Genomic DNA, 14575 nt, shown 5'->3' on the forward strand with positions numbered 1-14575 from the left:
TTACTTTTGTTTTATCAAAAATGCTGCATTGTCAGTGGTGAAATGGATTTTAGTGATTTTTGCTCGTTTTTTGTGGATTTTCTATACTTTTTTACGTGTTTTATTTAACTTTTTTCACTTTTTTACTTAGTCTCACTGTGGGACATGTATCATTTTTATTTTGATCACTTGTCTCATCTCATTTACAGCAGTGTATGAGACTGTCAGTGTCTCATTGACTGTGTCTGTGAGAGCCAGTTTATTGCAAGATCTCACAGGCCACCATACCCTGGGGTTATCACATGATCTTAGGGTACACGCAAATGTCTGATGGTCACTACGGGGGTTGTGTGACCCCCTTGTAACAAATTAAATACCGCTGTCGCTATTGACAGTGGTATATAAGGGTTTATAATCATCCTCGATCAGTCGTAAAACTGCAAAACTGACACCTGCGGGAATTCCTGCCACTTGGCGGTGCTATTCCTGATCCCCTTTTATAAAGGCGATGGGGGGAAAAGTAGGCTTAATGATCGCCGTTTTAATGCATATTGATGGTAATTAAGGGGTTAATTGAGCTCACCTGGAAAACCAAATAAAAAACAAAACATAATATCACCATTATTATTTTGAAAGGACAACACTTACTTTGCCTTCTGGCTCCATTATAGATTTGCATATGTATGAATTTTCAACACCAGTAACGAAAGAACCAGTTTTTGTTGTTTTACTAAGATTAACCTGGATTACTGACTTCTTTATGTAGTCTTTAAATTCTCCCTGCAGAGATATTGTAGAATATTTAGGTATGGAGAGACAGAAGGTGCTAGTGAATTTTGTTGTAGTTTCCTTGGGCAGAAATCTAACAAATCACAAAAAGTTAATCTGAACATTACTTATTTTTTCATATTTTTTCGTAATAAAGTAATAAGAACATTTAACTACTTATTCTAAATTGGTAAATGACTAAATCCTGTACTTACAATTTGTAGCAAAACTGTATCAGCATTTGCTAAGTTACATGGAACACAGTGACACCAAACATCCAGCTCTGGCTTCCAATAAAAGAGCAATTTTAGGAACCCTAAAGAAAATATGTAACCAAGTATACACAGAATATTTCTCCATCTTTCTGATTTGTATCCAAATATCTCCTGAAAAAGATGAAAAGAATAGAAGAATAAAATAAAAATTGACTAGTATTACTTTAAAGGGAACCTGTCACCCCTTTTTTTCAGTATGAGATAAAAATACCATTAAATAGGGCCTGAGCTGTGCTGGACAATAGTGTATTTTGTTTACCCTGATTCCCCACTTATGCTGCCAAAATACCTTACCAAAGTCGCCGTTTTCGCCTGTCAATCCAGGTGGTCTGGTCAAATGGGCGTGGTGAAATCGCTTCTTCTCCCCCAGATCTTGCTTATCTTTCCGTTGGTAGCGTAGTGGTTTGCGCATGCCCAACAGCGGAATGCACTGCGCAGCTGGCCACCGTCAGCGATAAAGCGGTGAATAGCGCAGATCGCGCTTTTTTTCTTCAGCTGCGCAGTGCATTCCGCTGTTGGGCATAAGCAAACCACTACGCCACCAACGGAAAGATAAGCAAGATCTTACATAGTTACATAGTTATTAAGGTTGAAGGAAGACTGTAAGTCCATCTAGTTCAACCCATAGCCTAACCTAACATGCCCTAACATGTTGATCCAGGGGAAGGCAAAAAAAACCCATGTGGTAAGAGTAAGCTCCACCATGGGGAAAAAAATTCCTTCCCGACCCCACATGCGGCAATCAGACTAGTTCCCTGGATCAACGCCTTATCAAGGAATCTAATATATATACCCTGTAACATTATACTTTTCCAGAAAGGTATCCAGTCCCCTCTTAAATTTAAGTAACAAATCACTCATTACAACTAGTGTTGAGCATTCCGATACCGCAAGTATCGGGTATCGGCCGATATTTGCGGTATCGGAATTCCGATACCGAGATCTGATACTTTTGTGATATCGGGAATCGGTATCGGGATCGATATTAATGTATAAAATAAAGAATAAAAATAAAAAATATTGATATACTCACCTCTCCGACGCAGCCTGACCTTACCGATGTAACCGGCAGCTTCCGTTCCTAAGAATGAGCGCTTGAAAGACCTTAGATGACGTCGCGGCTTGTGATTGGTCGCGTGAGCGGTCACGTGACCGCCACGCGACCAATCACAAGCCGCGACGTCATCTAAGGTCTTTCAAGCGCTTGAAAGACTTTAGATGACGTCACGGCTTGTGATTGGTCACGTGGCACTCACGTGACCGCTCACGCGACCAATCACAAGCCGCGACGTCATCTAAGGTCTTTCAAGCGCTCATTCTTAGGAACGGAAGCTGCCGGTTACATCGGTAAGGTCCAGGCTGCGTCGGAGAGGTGAGTATATTAATATTTTTTATTTTTATTCTTTATTTTACACATTAATATCGATCCCAGGGCCTGAAGGAGAGTTTCCTCTCCTTCAGACCCTGGGAACCATACAGGATACCTTCCGATACTTGGTGTCCCATTGACTTGTATTGGTATCGGGTGTCGGTATCGGCGATATCCGATACTTTTCGGGTATCGGCCGATACTATCCGATACCGATACTTTCAAGTATCGGACGGTATCGCTCAACACTAATTACAACATCATACGGCAGAGAGTTCCATAGTCTCACTGCTCTTACAGTAAAGAATCCGCGTCTGTTATTATGCTTAAACCTGTTTTCCTCCAGACGTAGAGGATGCCCCCTTGTCCCTGTCACCGGTCTATGATTAAAAAGATCATCAGAAAGGTCTTTGTACTGTCCCCTCATATATTTATACATTAACATAAGATCACCCTTTAGTCTTTGTTTTTCCAAACTAAATAGCCCCAAGTGTAATAACCTATCTTGGTATTGCAGACCCCCCAGTCCTCTAATAACCTTGGTCGCTCTTCTCTGCACCCACTCTAGTTCAGCTATGTCTTTCTTATACACCGGAGACCAGAACTGTGCACAGTATTCTAAGTGTGGTCGAACTAGTGACTTGTATAGAGGTAAAATTATGTTCTCCTCATGAGCATCTATGCCTCTTTTAATGCATCCCATTATTTTATTTGCCTTTGTAGCAGCTGCCTGACACTGGCCACTGAATATGAGTTTGTCATCCACCCATACACCCAGGTCTTTTTCATTGACGGTTTTGCTCAGAGTTTTAGAATTAAGCACATAGTTATACATATTATTACTTCTACCCAAGTGCATGACCTTACATTTATCCCCATTAAAGCTCATATGCCATTTATCAGCCCAAGCTTTTAGTTTACATAAATCATCCTGTAATATAAAATTGTCCTCCTCTGTATTGATTACCCTGCAGAGTTTAGTGTCATCTGCAAATATTGAAATTCTACTCTGAATGCCCCCTACAAGGTCATTAATAAATATGTTAAAAAGAAGAGGGCCCAATTCTGACCCCTGTGGTACCCCACTACTAACCGCGACCCAGTCCGAGTGTGCTCCATTAATAACCACCCTTTGTTTCCTATCCCTGAGCCAGCTCTCAACCCACTTGCACATATTTTCCCCTATCCCCATTATTCTCATTTTATGTATCAACCTTTTGTGTGGCACCGTATCAAAAGCTTTTGAAAAGTCCATATACACTACATCTACTGGGTTCCCTTGGTCCAGTCCGGAACTTACTCTGAAAAAGCTGTGACCACCAATCAATAATATAGTAAAAAAAGCAGGGTGTGATTCTAGATTAAAAATTAACTTTTAATAAACTCGTTAAAAAATGGTAGACCCAAAATAATCAAAACACATAAAGGACTCACAATACATCACATTTCAAAAGAAGAAATGCCAATATCACAAATAAATCGAACTGCCTCAGACCTCAATAACCCAAAATCCCCATGAATAAATCTATCATGGAAACATGAAGGTCCGATATCAACTGGCAGTGCGGAAAAATATCAAATTTCACATCACCTGGTCATTTGGCAGATCAGACCACACATGCTCTCTATATATATGCATCAATTGTTAGCAATGACCGCTCAGGTGGTGTGTGAAAAAAGTGAACAGTTTCACCCTATTGTTACATATAACAGGTTAATGACCGTTTTTAACTGGTGTAAAGACTGGGGAGATGGCACATCATTATCCATACAAATACCCCATCATAGAATATCACCAGTTTTTATATAGTGACCCCCAATATAAAGTAACGAAAAGGTATACTTCCCTACGCGTTTCGTTTTTCTCTACTCATCAGGGGAAGATTCCTGTAATTCTCCATTGAGATGGGAGGTTTATTCAGCAAGACGGGGTGCTGTGACGGTCCGGAACTTACCTCCTCATAGAAGCTGATCAAATTAGTCTGACATGATCGGTCCCTAGTAAACCCGTGCTGATACTGGGTCATGAGGTTATTCATATTCAGATACTCCAGTATAGCATCCCTTAGAATGCCCTCCAGGATTTTACCCACAGTAGAGGTTAAGCTTACTGGCCTATAATTTCTGAGTTCAGTTTTTGTCCCCTTTTTGAATATTGGCACCACATTTGCTATACGCCAGCCTGTGGTACAGACCCTGTTATTATGGACTCTTTAAAGATTAAAAATAATGGTCTATCAATGACTGTACTTAATTCCTGCAGTACTCGGGGGTGTATCCCATCCGGGCCCGGAGATTTGTCAATTTTTGTGTTTTTTAGACACCGCCGTACTTCCTGCTGGGTTAAGCAGGTAACATTTAATTGGGAATTTTTATCACTAGTCATATTGGCTGCCATGGGATTTTCTTTTGTAAATACTGATGGAAAAAAAGTCATTTAGCATATTGGCTTTTTCCTCACCCTCATCCACCATTTCACCCAGACTATTTTTAAGGGGGCCAACACTATCATTTTTTAGTTTCTTACTATTTATGTAGTTAAAGAATATTTTGGGGTTATTTTTGCTCTCTCTAGCAATGAGTCTCTCTGTCTCAATCTTTGCTGCCTTGATTTGCTTTTTACAGAATCTATTTAATTTTTTGTATTTATTTAATGCCTCCTCACTACCTACTTCCTTTAATTCTCTAAATGCTTTCTTTTTGTCACTTATTGCACCCCTTACAGCTTTATTTAGCTATATTGGTTTCCTCCTATTTCTAGTATGTTTATTCCCATATGGTATATACTGTGCACAGGTCCTATCCAGGATGCTAATAAACGTCTCCCATTTTCTTTGTGTACTTTTATGTCTCAGGATATCATCCCAGTTAATTGCACCAAGATCCTCTCTCATCCGTTGGAAATTTGCCCTCCTGAAGTTTAGTGTCCTTGTCACCCCTCTACTACACATCTTATTAAAGGAGACATGAAAACTTATTATTTTGTGATCACTATTCCCCAAGTGACCCCCAACCCTTATATTTTATATGCGGTCTGGCCTGTTGGTTAATATTAGGTCTAGCAGTGCCCCCCTTCTTGTTGGGTCCTGAACCAGTTGTGAAAGGTAATTGTCTCTCATAGTTGTCAAAAACCGATTACCTTTACTGGAACTGCAGGTTTCTGTTCCCCAATCTATTTCAGGGTAGTTGAAGTCCCCCATAATAATGACTTCTCTTTGAGTCACAGCTTCATCTATTTGCTTTACGAGGATATTCTCCATTGCTTCCATTATTTTTGGAGATTTATAACAAACCCCTATCAGTAATTTACTATTTTTCCCCCTCCCCTTATCTCCGCCCACAGGGACTACATTTTAATTAGATTCACCTATATTATCATGCAGGATGGGTTTTAAGGTCGATTTTACATACAGACCCACCCCACCCCCTCGCTTATCTGTACGGTCATTTCTGAAAAGGCTATAGCCCTGCAAGTTAACAGCCCAGTCATGGCTCTCATCCAGCCATGTTTCAGATATCCCCACCATATCATAATTATGTTCCAACAACATTAGTACTAATTCATCCATTTTCTTGGCGAGGCTTCTGGCATTAGTATAAATGAACAAATAGAAGAAAAAATCTTTGAAAAAGAACTTATTGTTCGAAACATGTAGCATGCTGCCATTTCTTCTCCTGTGAACCATGTTTTTGGATCTTGGATTTTATCTTCAATAAATTTTGATATTTTTGGAAGCTGGATTTTTTCTTCTATTTGTTCTATTACCTTACGTGAAGACTGCACGTTATCCGGGCTTCCCCACAACAAATGCCTAGTAGGTGAGCTGGTTTTGTCACATTTTTTTTTTCTTTTGTATTAGTATAAATGCACTTGATGTTCCTCTCTGTACCTCTATTCTTTCTTAAATTACTAACTATTCTAACCCCACCCCCCATGCCACCGCCACCCCCAACTTCCTTATTTGTGCCCAGGTCTCTATCTGCACTATCTTCCCCTCCTATAAAATGAATACCCTCCCCCCAATCCCTAGTTTAAACACTCCTCCAACCTTCTAGCCATTTTCTCCCCCAGCACAGCTGCACCTTCCCCATTGAGGTGCAGCCCGTCCCTAGCATAGAGCCTGTAGCCAACTGAGAAGTCAGCCCAGTTCTGCAGGAACCCAAACCCCTCCTTCCTACACCAATTCTTGAGCCACTTATTAACCTCCCTAATCTCATGTTGCCTCTCTGGCGTGGCACGTGGTACAGGCAGTATTTCGGAAAATCTTCTGGGGGAGAAAAAACGATTTCACCATGCCCATTTGACCAGACCACCTTGATTGACAGGCAAAAACGGCGACTTTGGTAAGGTATTTCGGCAGCATAGGTGTGGAATCAGGGTACACAAAATACACTATTGTCCAGCACAGCTCAGGCCCTATTTAACGGTATTTTTATCTCATACTGAAAAAACGGGGTGACAGGTTCCCTTTAATATAAAAAACAAGCCGGCAGCCAAATACATTGTAAAAAATATCCAAAAAGATTCCAAAAAAGAAGCTTCACGTATCCTTAAGCTTCTTCCTTTTGAAAAACTTGCTGATTTGTCTCATGTCATTGTCTGCATATAATTTAACCCCTTACTGACATTGGGCGAATTAGTACACCGATGTCGGTATCCCTCCCTTTCATATGGGCTCTGGCGGTGAGCCCACATCTTTCCCAGGACAGCTGACATAGATATATAAGGCCGATGTTTATTAATTAACAATAAACGCCTCCCCCAAAAGAAATTCATGAATAGCTGGTTTTTGGTCATTCTGCCTCACAAAAATCGGAATAAAAAGCGATCAAAAAATGTCATGTGCCCGAAAATGTTACCAATAAAAATGTCAACTCGTCCCACAAAAAACAAGACCTCACATGACTCTGTGGACCAAAATATGGAAAAATTATAGCTCTCAAAATGTGGTAACGCAAAAAATATTTTTTGCAATAAAAAGCGTCCTTCAGTGTGTGACGTCTGCCAATCATAAAAATCCGCTAAAAAACCCACTATAAAAGTAAATCAAACCCCCCTTCATCACGCCCTTAGTTAGGGAAAAATTTAAAAAAATTAATAAAATGTATTTATTTCCATTTTCCCATTAGGGTTAGGGTTAATGCTAGGGTTAGGGCTAGGGCTAGGGTTAGGGTTAGGGTTAGGGCTAGGGTTAGGGATAGGGTTAGGGATAGGGTTAGGGTTAGGGCTAGGGTTAGGGCTAGGGTTAGGGTTAGGTTTAGGGCTAGGGCTAGGGTTAGGATTGGGGCTATGGTTAAGGCTACAGTAAGGGCTGGGGCTAAAGTTAGGGTTAGGGTTGTGGCTAAAGTTAAGGTTAGGGTTTGGATTACATTTAAGGTTGGGAATAGGGTTGGGATTAGGGTTAAGGGTGTGTCAGGATTAGGGGTGTGGTTAGGGTTACCGTTGGGATTAGGGTTAGGGATGTATTTGGATTAGGGTTTCAGTTATAATTGAGGGGTTTCCACTGTTTAGGCACATCAGGGGCTCTCCAAAAGCAACATGGTGTCTGATCTCAATTCCAGCCAATTCTGCGTTGAAAAAGTAAAACAGTGCTCCTTCAGTTCCGAGCTCTCCCGTGCACCCAAACAGGGATTTACCCCAACATATGGGGTATCATCGTACTCAGGACACATTGGAAAACAACTTTTGGTGTCCAATTTCTCCTGTTACCCTTGGAAAAATACAAAACTGGGGGCTAAAAAATAATTTTTCTGAAAAAAAAAGGATTTTTTATTTTCACGGCTCTGCGTTATAAACTGTAGTAAAACACTTGCAGTTTCAAAGTTCTCACAACCCATCTAGATAAGTTCCTTGGGGGGTCTATTTTCCAATATGCGGTCACTTATGGGGGGTTTCTACTGTTTAGGTACATTAGGGGCTCTGCAAACGCAATGTGATGCCTGCAGACCAATCCATCTAAGTCTGCATTCCAAATGATGCTCCTTCCCTTCCGAGCTCTGCCATGCGCTCAAACGGTTGTTCCTCCCTACATATGGGGTATCAGCGTACTCAGGACAAATGGCACAACAACTTTTGGTGTCCAATTTCAACTGTTACCCTTGGAAAAATACAAAACTGGGGGCTAAAAATTAATTTTGGTGGAAAAAAAAGAATTTTTATTTTCACGGCTCTGCGTTATAAACTGTAGTGAAACACTTGGGGGTTGAAAGCTCGCACAACACATCTAGATGAGTTCCTTAGGGGGTCTACTTTCCAAAATGGTGTCACTTATGGGGGGTTTCAATGTTTAGGCACATCAGTGGCTCTCCAAACGCAACATGGCGTCCCATCTCAATTCCTGTCAATTTTGCATTGAAAAGACAAACGGCGCTTCTTCCCTTCCGAGCTCTCCCATGCACCCAAACAGTGGTTTACCCCCACATATGGGGTATCAGTGTACTCAGGACAACTTGGACAACAACGTTTGGGGTCCAATTTCTTCTCTTACCCTTGGGAAAATAAAAAATTGGGGGCGAATAAATCATTTTTGTGAAAAAAATATGATTTTTTATTTTTACGGCTCTGCATTATAAACTTCTGTGAATCACTTAATGGGTCAAAGTGCTCACCACACATCTAGATAAGTTGCTTAGGTGGTCTACTTTCCACAATGGTGTCACTTGTGGGGGGTTTCAATGTTTAGGCACATCAGGGGCTCTCCAAACGCAACATTGCGTCCCATCTCAATTCCAGTCAATTTTGCATTGAAAAGTCAAATGGCTCTCCTTCGCTTCCGGGCTCTGCCATGCGCCCAAACAGTAGTTTACCCCACAATATGGGGTATCTGCATACTCAGGACAAATTGTACAACAACGTTTGGGGTCCATGTTATCATGTTACCCTTGGTAAAATAAAACAAATTGGAGCTGAAATAAATTTTGTGTGAAAAAAAGTTAAATGTTCATTTTTATTTAAACATTCCAAAAATTCCTGTGAAGCACCTGAAGGGTTAATAAACTTCTTGAATGTGGTTTTCAGCACCTTGAGGGGTGCAGTTTTTAGAATGGTGTCACAATTGGTTATTTCCTATCATATAGACCCCTCAAAATGGCTTCAAATGAGATGTGGTCTCTAAAATAATGGTGTCGTAAAAATGAGAAATTGCTGGTCAACTTTTAACCCTTATAACTCCCTAACAGAAAAAAAATGAGGTTCCAAAATTGTGCTGATGTAAAGTAGACATGTGGGAAATGTTACTTATTAAGTATTTTGTGTGACATACAGTTATATGAAAAAGTTTTGGGCACCCCTATTAATCTTAAGCTTAATGTTTTATAAAAAATGTTTTTTTTGCAACAGCTATTTCAGTTTCATATATCTAATAACTGTTGGACACAGTAATGTTTCTGCCTTGAAATGAGGTTTATTGTACTAACAGAAAATGTGCAATCTGCATTCAAACAAAATTTGACAGGTGCATGAGTATGGGCACCTCACCAGAAAAGTGACATTAATATTTAGTAGATCCTCCTTTTGCAAAAATAACAGCCTCTAGTCGCTTCCTGTAGCTTTTAATGAGTTCTTGGATCCTGGATGAAGGCATTTTTGACCATTCCTCTTTACAAAAAATTCCAGTTCAGTTAAGTTTGATGGTCGCCGAGCATGGACAGCCCTCTTTAACCCCTTCCCGACCCATGACGCCACGTAGGCGTCATGAAAGTCGGTGCCAATCCGACCCATGACGCCTATGTGGCGTCATGGCGGGAATGCTTCCCTGCGGGTCCGGTGACTGGGGTCATTCAAATGTTACCGTACCCGCAGGTGCAGGGGGACCTGTACTTCACCCCAGGGGGGGTGGCTTTGCCCCCCCGGGTGTACGATCGCTCCCAGTGACCTTTTTTTAACCCCCTCCAGCTCTGATTGGAGCTAGCGTCCTTGTGACGCTAGCTCTCCAATCAGACCTGGAGGGGCGGAGTAAAATAGCTCTGTCCTCGTTCTCCAGACTCATCCTGTTGCTGGAAGCTGGAGAACGAGGACCCCCCCCTCATAGCTCCCGCCGATCGCCGCCGATTTCCGCCGCTGCCGCTCCTCTTGCCGCGTGTGCCGCCGCCGCTTGTGCTCCTGCCGCCGCCGCTGCCGCCTGTGCTCCTGCTGCCGCCGCCAGGTACTCCCCTCTCTGCCATCCACCTCTGCGCTCTGCCCCCCTGATCACCCTCCCCCCCGATCTTAACCCCTGCCCCCCTTTTCAACCCCTCCTGCTGCTGCTGCCAGCTCCATCATCCCAGCTCCTGACAGCCCCCGCCTGCCCCCTGGTGATCACCCCCTGCCCCCCTGATCACCCCCTGCCCCCCTGATCACCCCCCGCCCCCTGATCACCCCCCCGCCCCCTGATCACCCCCCCACCCCCTGATCACCCCCCCGCCCCCCTGATCACCCCCCCGCCCCCCTGATCACCCCCTGCTGCTGCCGCAGATTTCATCTGCTCCTGCTGCATTGCCTCAGCCCCCCCGTGCCTGACAGCCCCCTCCTGCCCCTCGGTGTTCACCCCCTGCCCCCCTGATCACCCCCTGCCCCCCTGATCACCCCCTGCCCCCCTAATCACCCCCGATCACCCCCTGCTGCTGCCGCTGATTCCATCTGCTGTTGCATCGCTTCTGCCCCCCCGCACCTGACAGCCCCCTCCTATCCCCCAGTGATCACCCCTTGCCCCCCTCATCACCCCCTGCCCCCCTAATCACCCCCTTCCCCCCTAATCACCCCCTGCACCCCTGATCACCCCTTGCCCCCCTGATCACCCCCCGTCCCCCTGATCACCTCTGCTGCTGCCGCTGATTCCTTTTGCTGCTGCTACTGCATCGCCTCTGCCCCCCGCGCCTGACAGCCCCCTCCTGCCCCCCCTGATCACCCCCTACCCCCCTGATCACCCCCTGATCACCCCCCGTCCCCCTGATCACCCCCCGTCCCCCTGATCACTCCCCGCTGCTGCCGCAGATTCCATCTGCTGCTGCTACTGCATCGCCTCTGCCCCCCCACGCCTGACAGCCCCCTCCTGTCCCCCGGTGTTCACCCACTTCCCCCCTGATCACCCCCTGCCCCCCTGATCACCCCCCTGCTGCTGCTGCCGCCGATTCTATCTGCTGCTGCATCGCCTCTGCCCCCCGCGCGCCTGACAGCCCCCGCGCGCCTGGCAGCCCCCTCCTGCAGTGGAAAGTTTCACCAAGCACTCGCACATACACACACGCACACTATAATAAAGTTTTTTTTAACACACACCACACACACAATGTCCCGCTCATCCCAGTCCCAGTCACAAAGGCTGTACTCAGCTGAGGAGGCATATTCCTTTCTTGCCTCCGACGCTGATAGTGAGGGTGAGGACCCTACTTTTCTGTATTCCTCCCCCTCTTCCTCCTCCAGTGACACGGACTCGCCACCCACAAGATTTCGCAGGACGAGAAATCGCCCGGAGCCCAGGAGAGGAGAGCCGGAGCCCAGAAGAGGAGAGCCGGAGCCCAGGAGAGGAGAGCCGGAGCCCAGCGGAGGAGAGCCGGAGCCCAGGGGAGAAGACACACAGCCAAGGGTGATTATCCCTCAACCTAGTGCTAGTCACGCCCAACCTAGCACTAGTGCCCCCACCTGGACCCCCGTCCCTGAAAATTTTGCTCCACGGATTCCTGATTTCATTCCCCAATCAGGAATCCAATTTGAGACTGCCAACCTCAGGGAAATAGACTTTTTCAAAGTCTTTTTTTCGGAGTCAATTGTCAGTCTCATGGTGGAGCAAACAAACTTATATGCCCTGCAATTTTTTGCCCAAAACCCAAGTTCATCATTTACTACTTGGAATCCCGTTGACTCCGTAGAAATGATGAAATATTGGGGACTGGTCCTTCACATGGGGATTGTGAAGAAACCAGAAATTCGCCAATACTGGAGTACTGATATTTTATATCAAACTCCAATATATGGCATGGTTATGAATCACAAACGTTTTGAGGCGATTCATAAATTTCTACATTTTAGGGACAACACTGACATCCTTCCCCGCGGTGACCCGAATTTTGATAGACTGTTCAAAATTCGGCCGGTCATCGAACACTTCAGCAACAAGTTTGCTGAAGTGTACATTCCCCAAAGAGAAATTTGTGTGGATGAATCCCTCGTCCACTTCAAAGGGCGGCTTCAGTTCCGTCAGTACCTGCCAAGCAAAAGGGCGAGGTACGGGATAAAGCTCTACAAGATCTGTGAGAGTACCTCAGGGTACACTCACAGCTTTAGAGTTTATCAAGGAAAGGACAGCAGTATCCAGCCCCCAGAATGTCCACCCGCTCTGGGGGTGAGTGGGAAAATAGTGTGGGATTTGGTTCACCCACTGCTTGATAAAGGTTACCATCTGTACGTTGATAACTTTTATACAAGCATCCCACTCTTTCAATCCCTCTCTGCCAGAGCTACCGTCGCTTGCGGTACTGTGCGCAGAAACAAGAGGGGTCTCCCTTTGTCGCTAATTGAGCAGGTTCTCCCAAAGGGTGAGAGCCGGGCCCAATGTAGCGGCAACATGCTTGCGGTCAAGTTCAAAGACAAAAGGGACGTCTTTTTCTTGACCACAATCCATGGTCCCGGCACCACGGCCACCACCGTTCGAGGTACCCCAGCACAGGTCCACAAACCGGACTGTGCCCTGGGGTACAACAAACACATGGGGGGAGTTGATCTTTCTGATCAAGTCCTCCAGCCTTATAGTGCCATGCGGAAGACGAATGTGTGGTATAAAAAACTGGCTGTGCACATCGTACAAATGGCACTGTATAATGCATACGTGCTATCACGATGTGCAGGTCAGACCAACAACACCTTCCTTCAGTTCCAGGAGGCGGTGATAAAGGCCCTGATTGGAGGCGTGGAAGGAGCGGGCCCCAGCACCCCTGGAACTCAAGGATCCCGTATGGTACCAGGGCAACATTTTCCCTGTGAGGGGAGAGCAAAAAAAAGGTGTCAGGTGTGCTATAAAAGGGGGATAAGAAGGGAATCTCGTTTCCAATGTGAAACGTGTCCCGACAAACCGGCACTGTGTTTGAATGAATGCTTCAGAATTCATCACACGTCCGTGGACTAGCCACATCCTGATATTCCACTACAGAACTCACCTACACCAGGCTGATATACACAACACCACACACACACCCCAACCTGACGTACAGTACACCACACCCCAACCTGACATACACTACACCACACACACCAACCTGACGTAGTGTGTCAGGTTGGTGTGTGCGGCGTAGTGTACATCAGGTTGGTGTGTGGTGTGGTATAATGTACGTCAGGTTGGTGTGTGTGTGTGGTGTACACTACACCACACACCCCAACCTGACGTACAGTACACCACACCCCAACCTGACATACACTACACCACACACACCAACCTGACGTAGTGTGTCAGGTTGGTGTGTGCGGCGTAGTGTACATCAGGTTGGTGTGTGGTGTGGTATAATGTACGTCAGGTTGGTGTGTGTGTGTGGTGTACACTACACCACACACCCCAACCTGACGTACAGTACACCACACCCCAACCTGACATACACTACACCACACACACCAACCTGACGTAGTGTGTCAGGTTGGTGTGTGCGGCGTAATGTACATCAGGTTGGTGCGTGGTGTGGTATAATGTACGTCAGGTTGGTGTGTGTGTGTGGTGTACACTACACCACACACCCCAACCTGACGTACAGTACACCACACCCCAACCTGACATACACTACACCACACACACCAACCTGACGTAGTGTGTCAGGTTGGTGTGTGCGGCGTAGTGTACATCAGGTTGGTGTGTGGTGTGGTATAATGTACGTCAGGTTGGTGTGTGTGTGTGGTGTACACTACAACACACACCCCAACCTGACGTACAGTACACCACACCCCAACCTGACATACACTACACCACACACACCAACCTGACGTAGTGTGTCAGGTTGGTGTGTGCGGCGTAGTGTACATCAGGTTGGTGTGTGGTGTGGTATAATGTACGTCAGGTTGGTGTGTGTGTGTGGTGTACACTACAACACACACCCCAACCTGACGTACAGTACACCACACCCCAACCTGACATACACTACACCACACACACCAACCTGACGTAGTGTGTCAGGTTGGTGTGTGCGGCGTAGTGTACATCAGGTTGGTGTGTGGTGTGGTATAATGTAC

The 14575-nt window shown here is 45.3% G+C and overlaps 1 protein-coding gene across 1 annotated transcript in view; it reads right to left on the minus strand.

Annotated features, from left to right (window-relative positions):
* The window catches only part of LOC143808061 (putative cation-transporting ATPase 13A4), a 381893-nt gene that overhangs the window by 299783 nt on the left and 67535 nt on the right, over window positions 1–14575 (minus strand). The window contains exons 2-3 of the mRNA XM_077290321.1: window positions 963–1133; window positions 628–759 (exon numbers count right to left, since the gene is read on the minus strand). Coding sequence (XP_077146436.1) covers window positions 628–759; window positions 963–1133 — 303 coding nt within the window. The remainder of the gene's footprint in view (window positions 1–627; window positions 760–962; window positions 1134–14575) is intronic.

The sequence above is a fragment of the Ranitomeya variabilis genome, chromosome 2 (genome assembly GCF_051348905.1).
Source record: "Ranitomeya variabilis isolate aRanVar5 chromosome 2, aRanVar5.hap1, whole genome shotgun sequence".
NCBI classification, from domain to species: Eukaryota; Metazoa; Chordata; class Amphibia; order Anura; family Dendrobatidae; genus Ranitomeya; species Ranitomeya variabilis.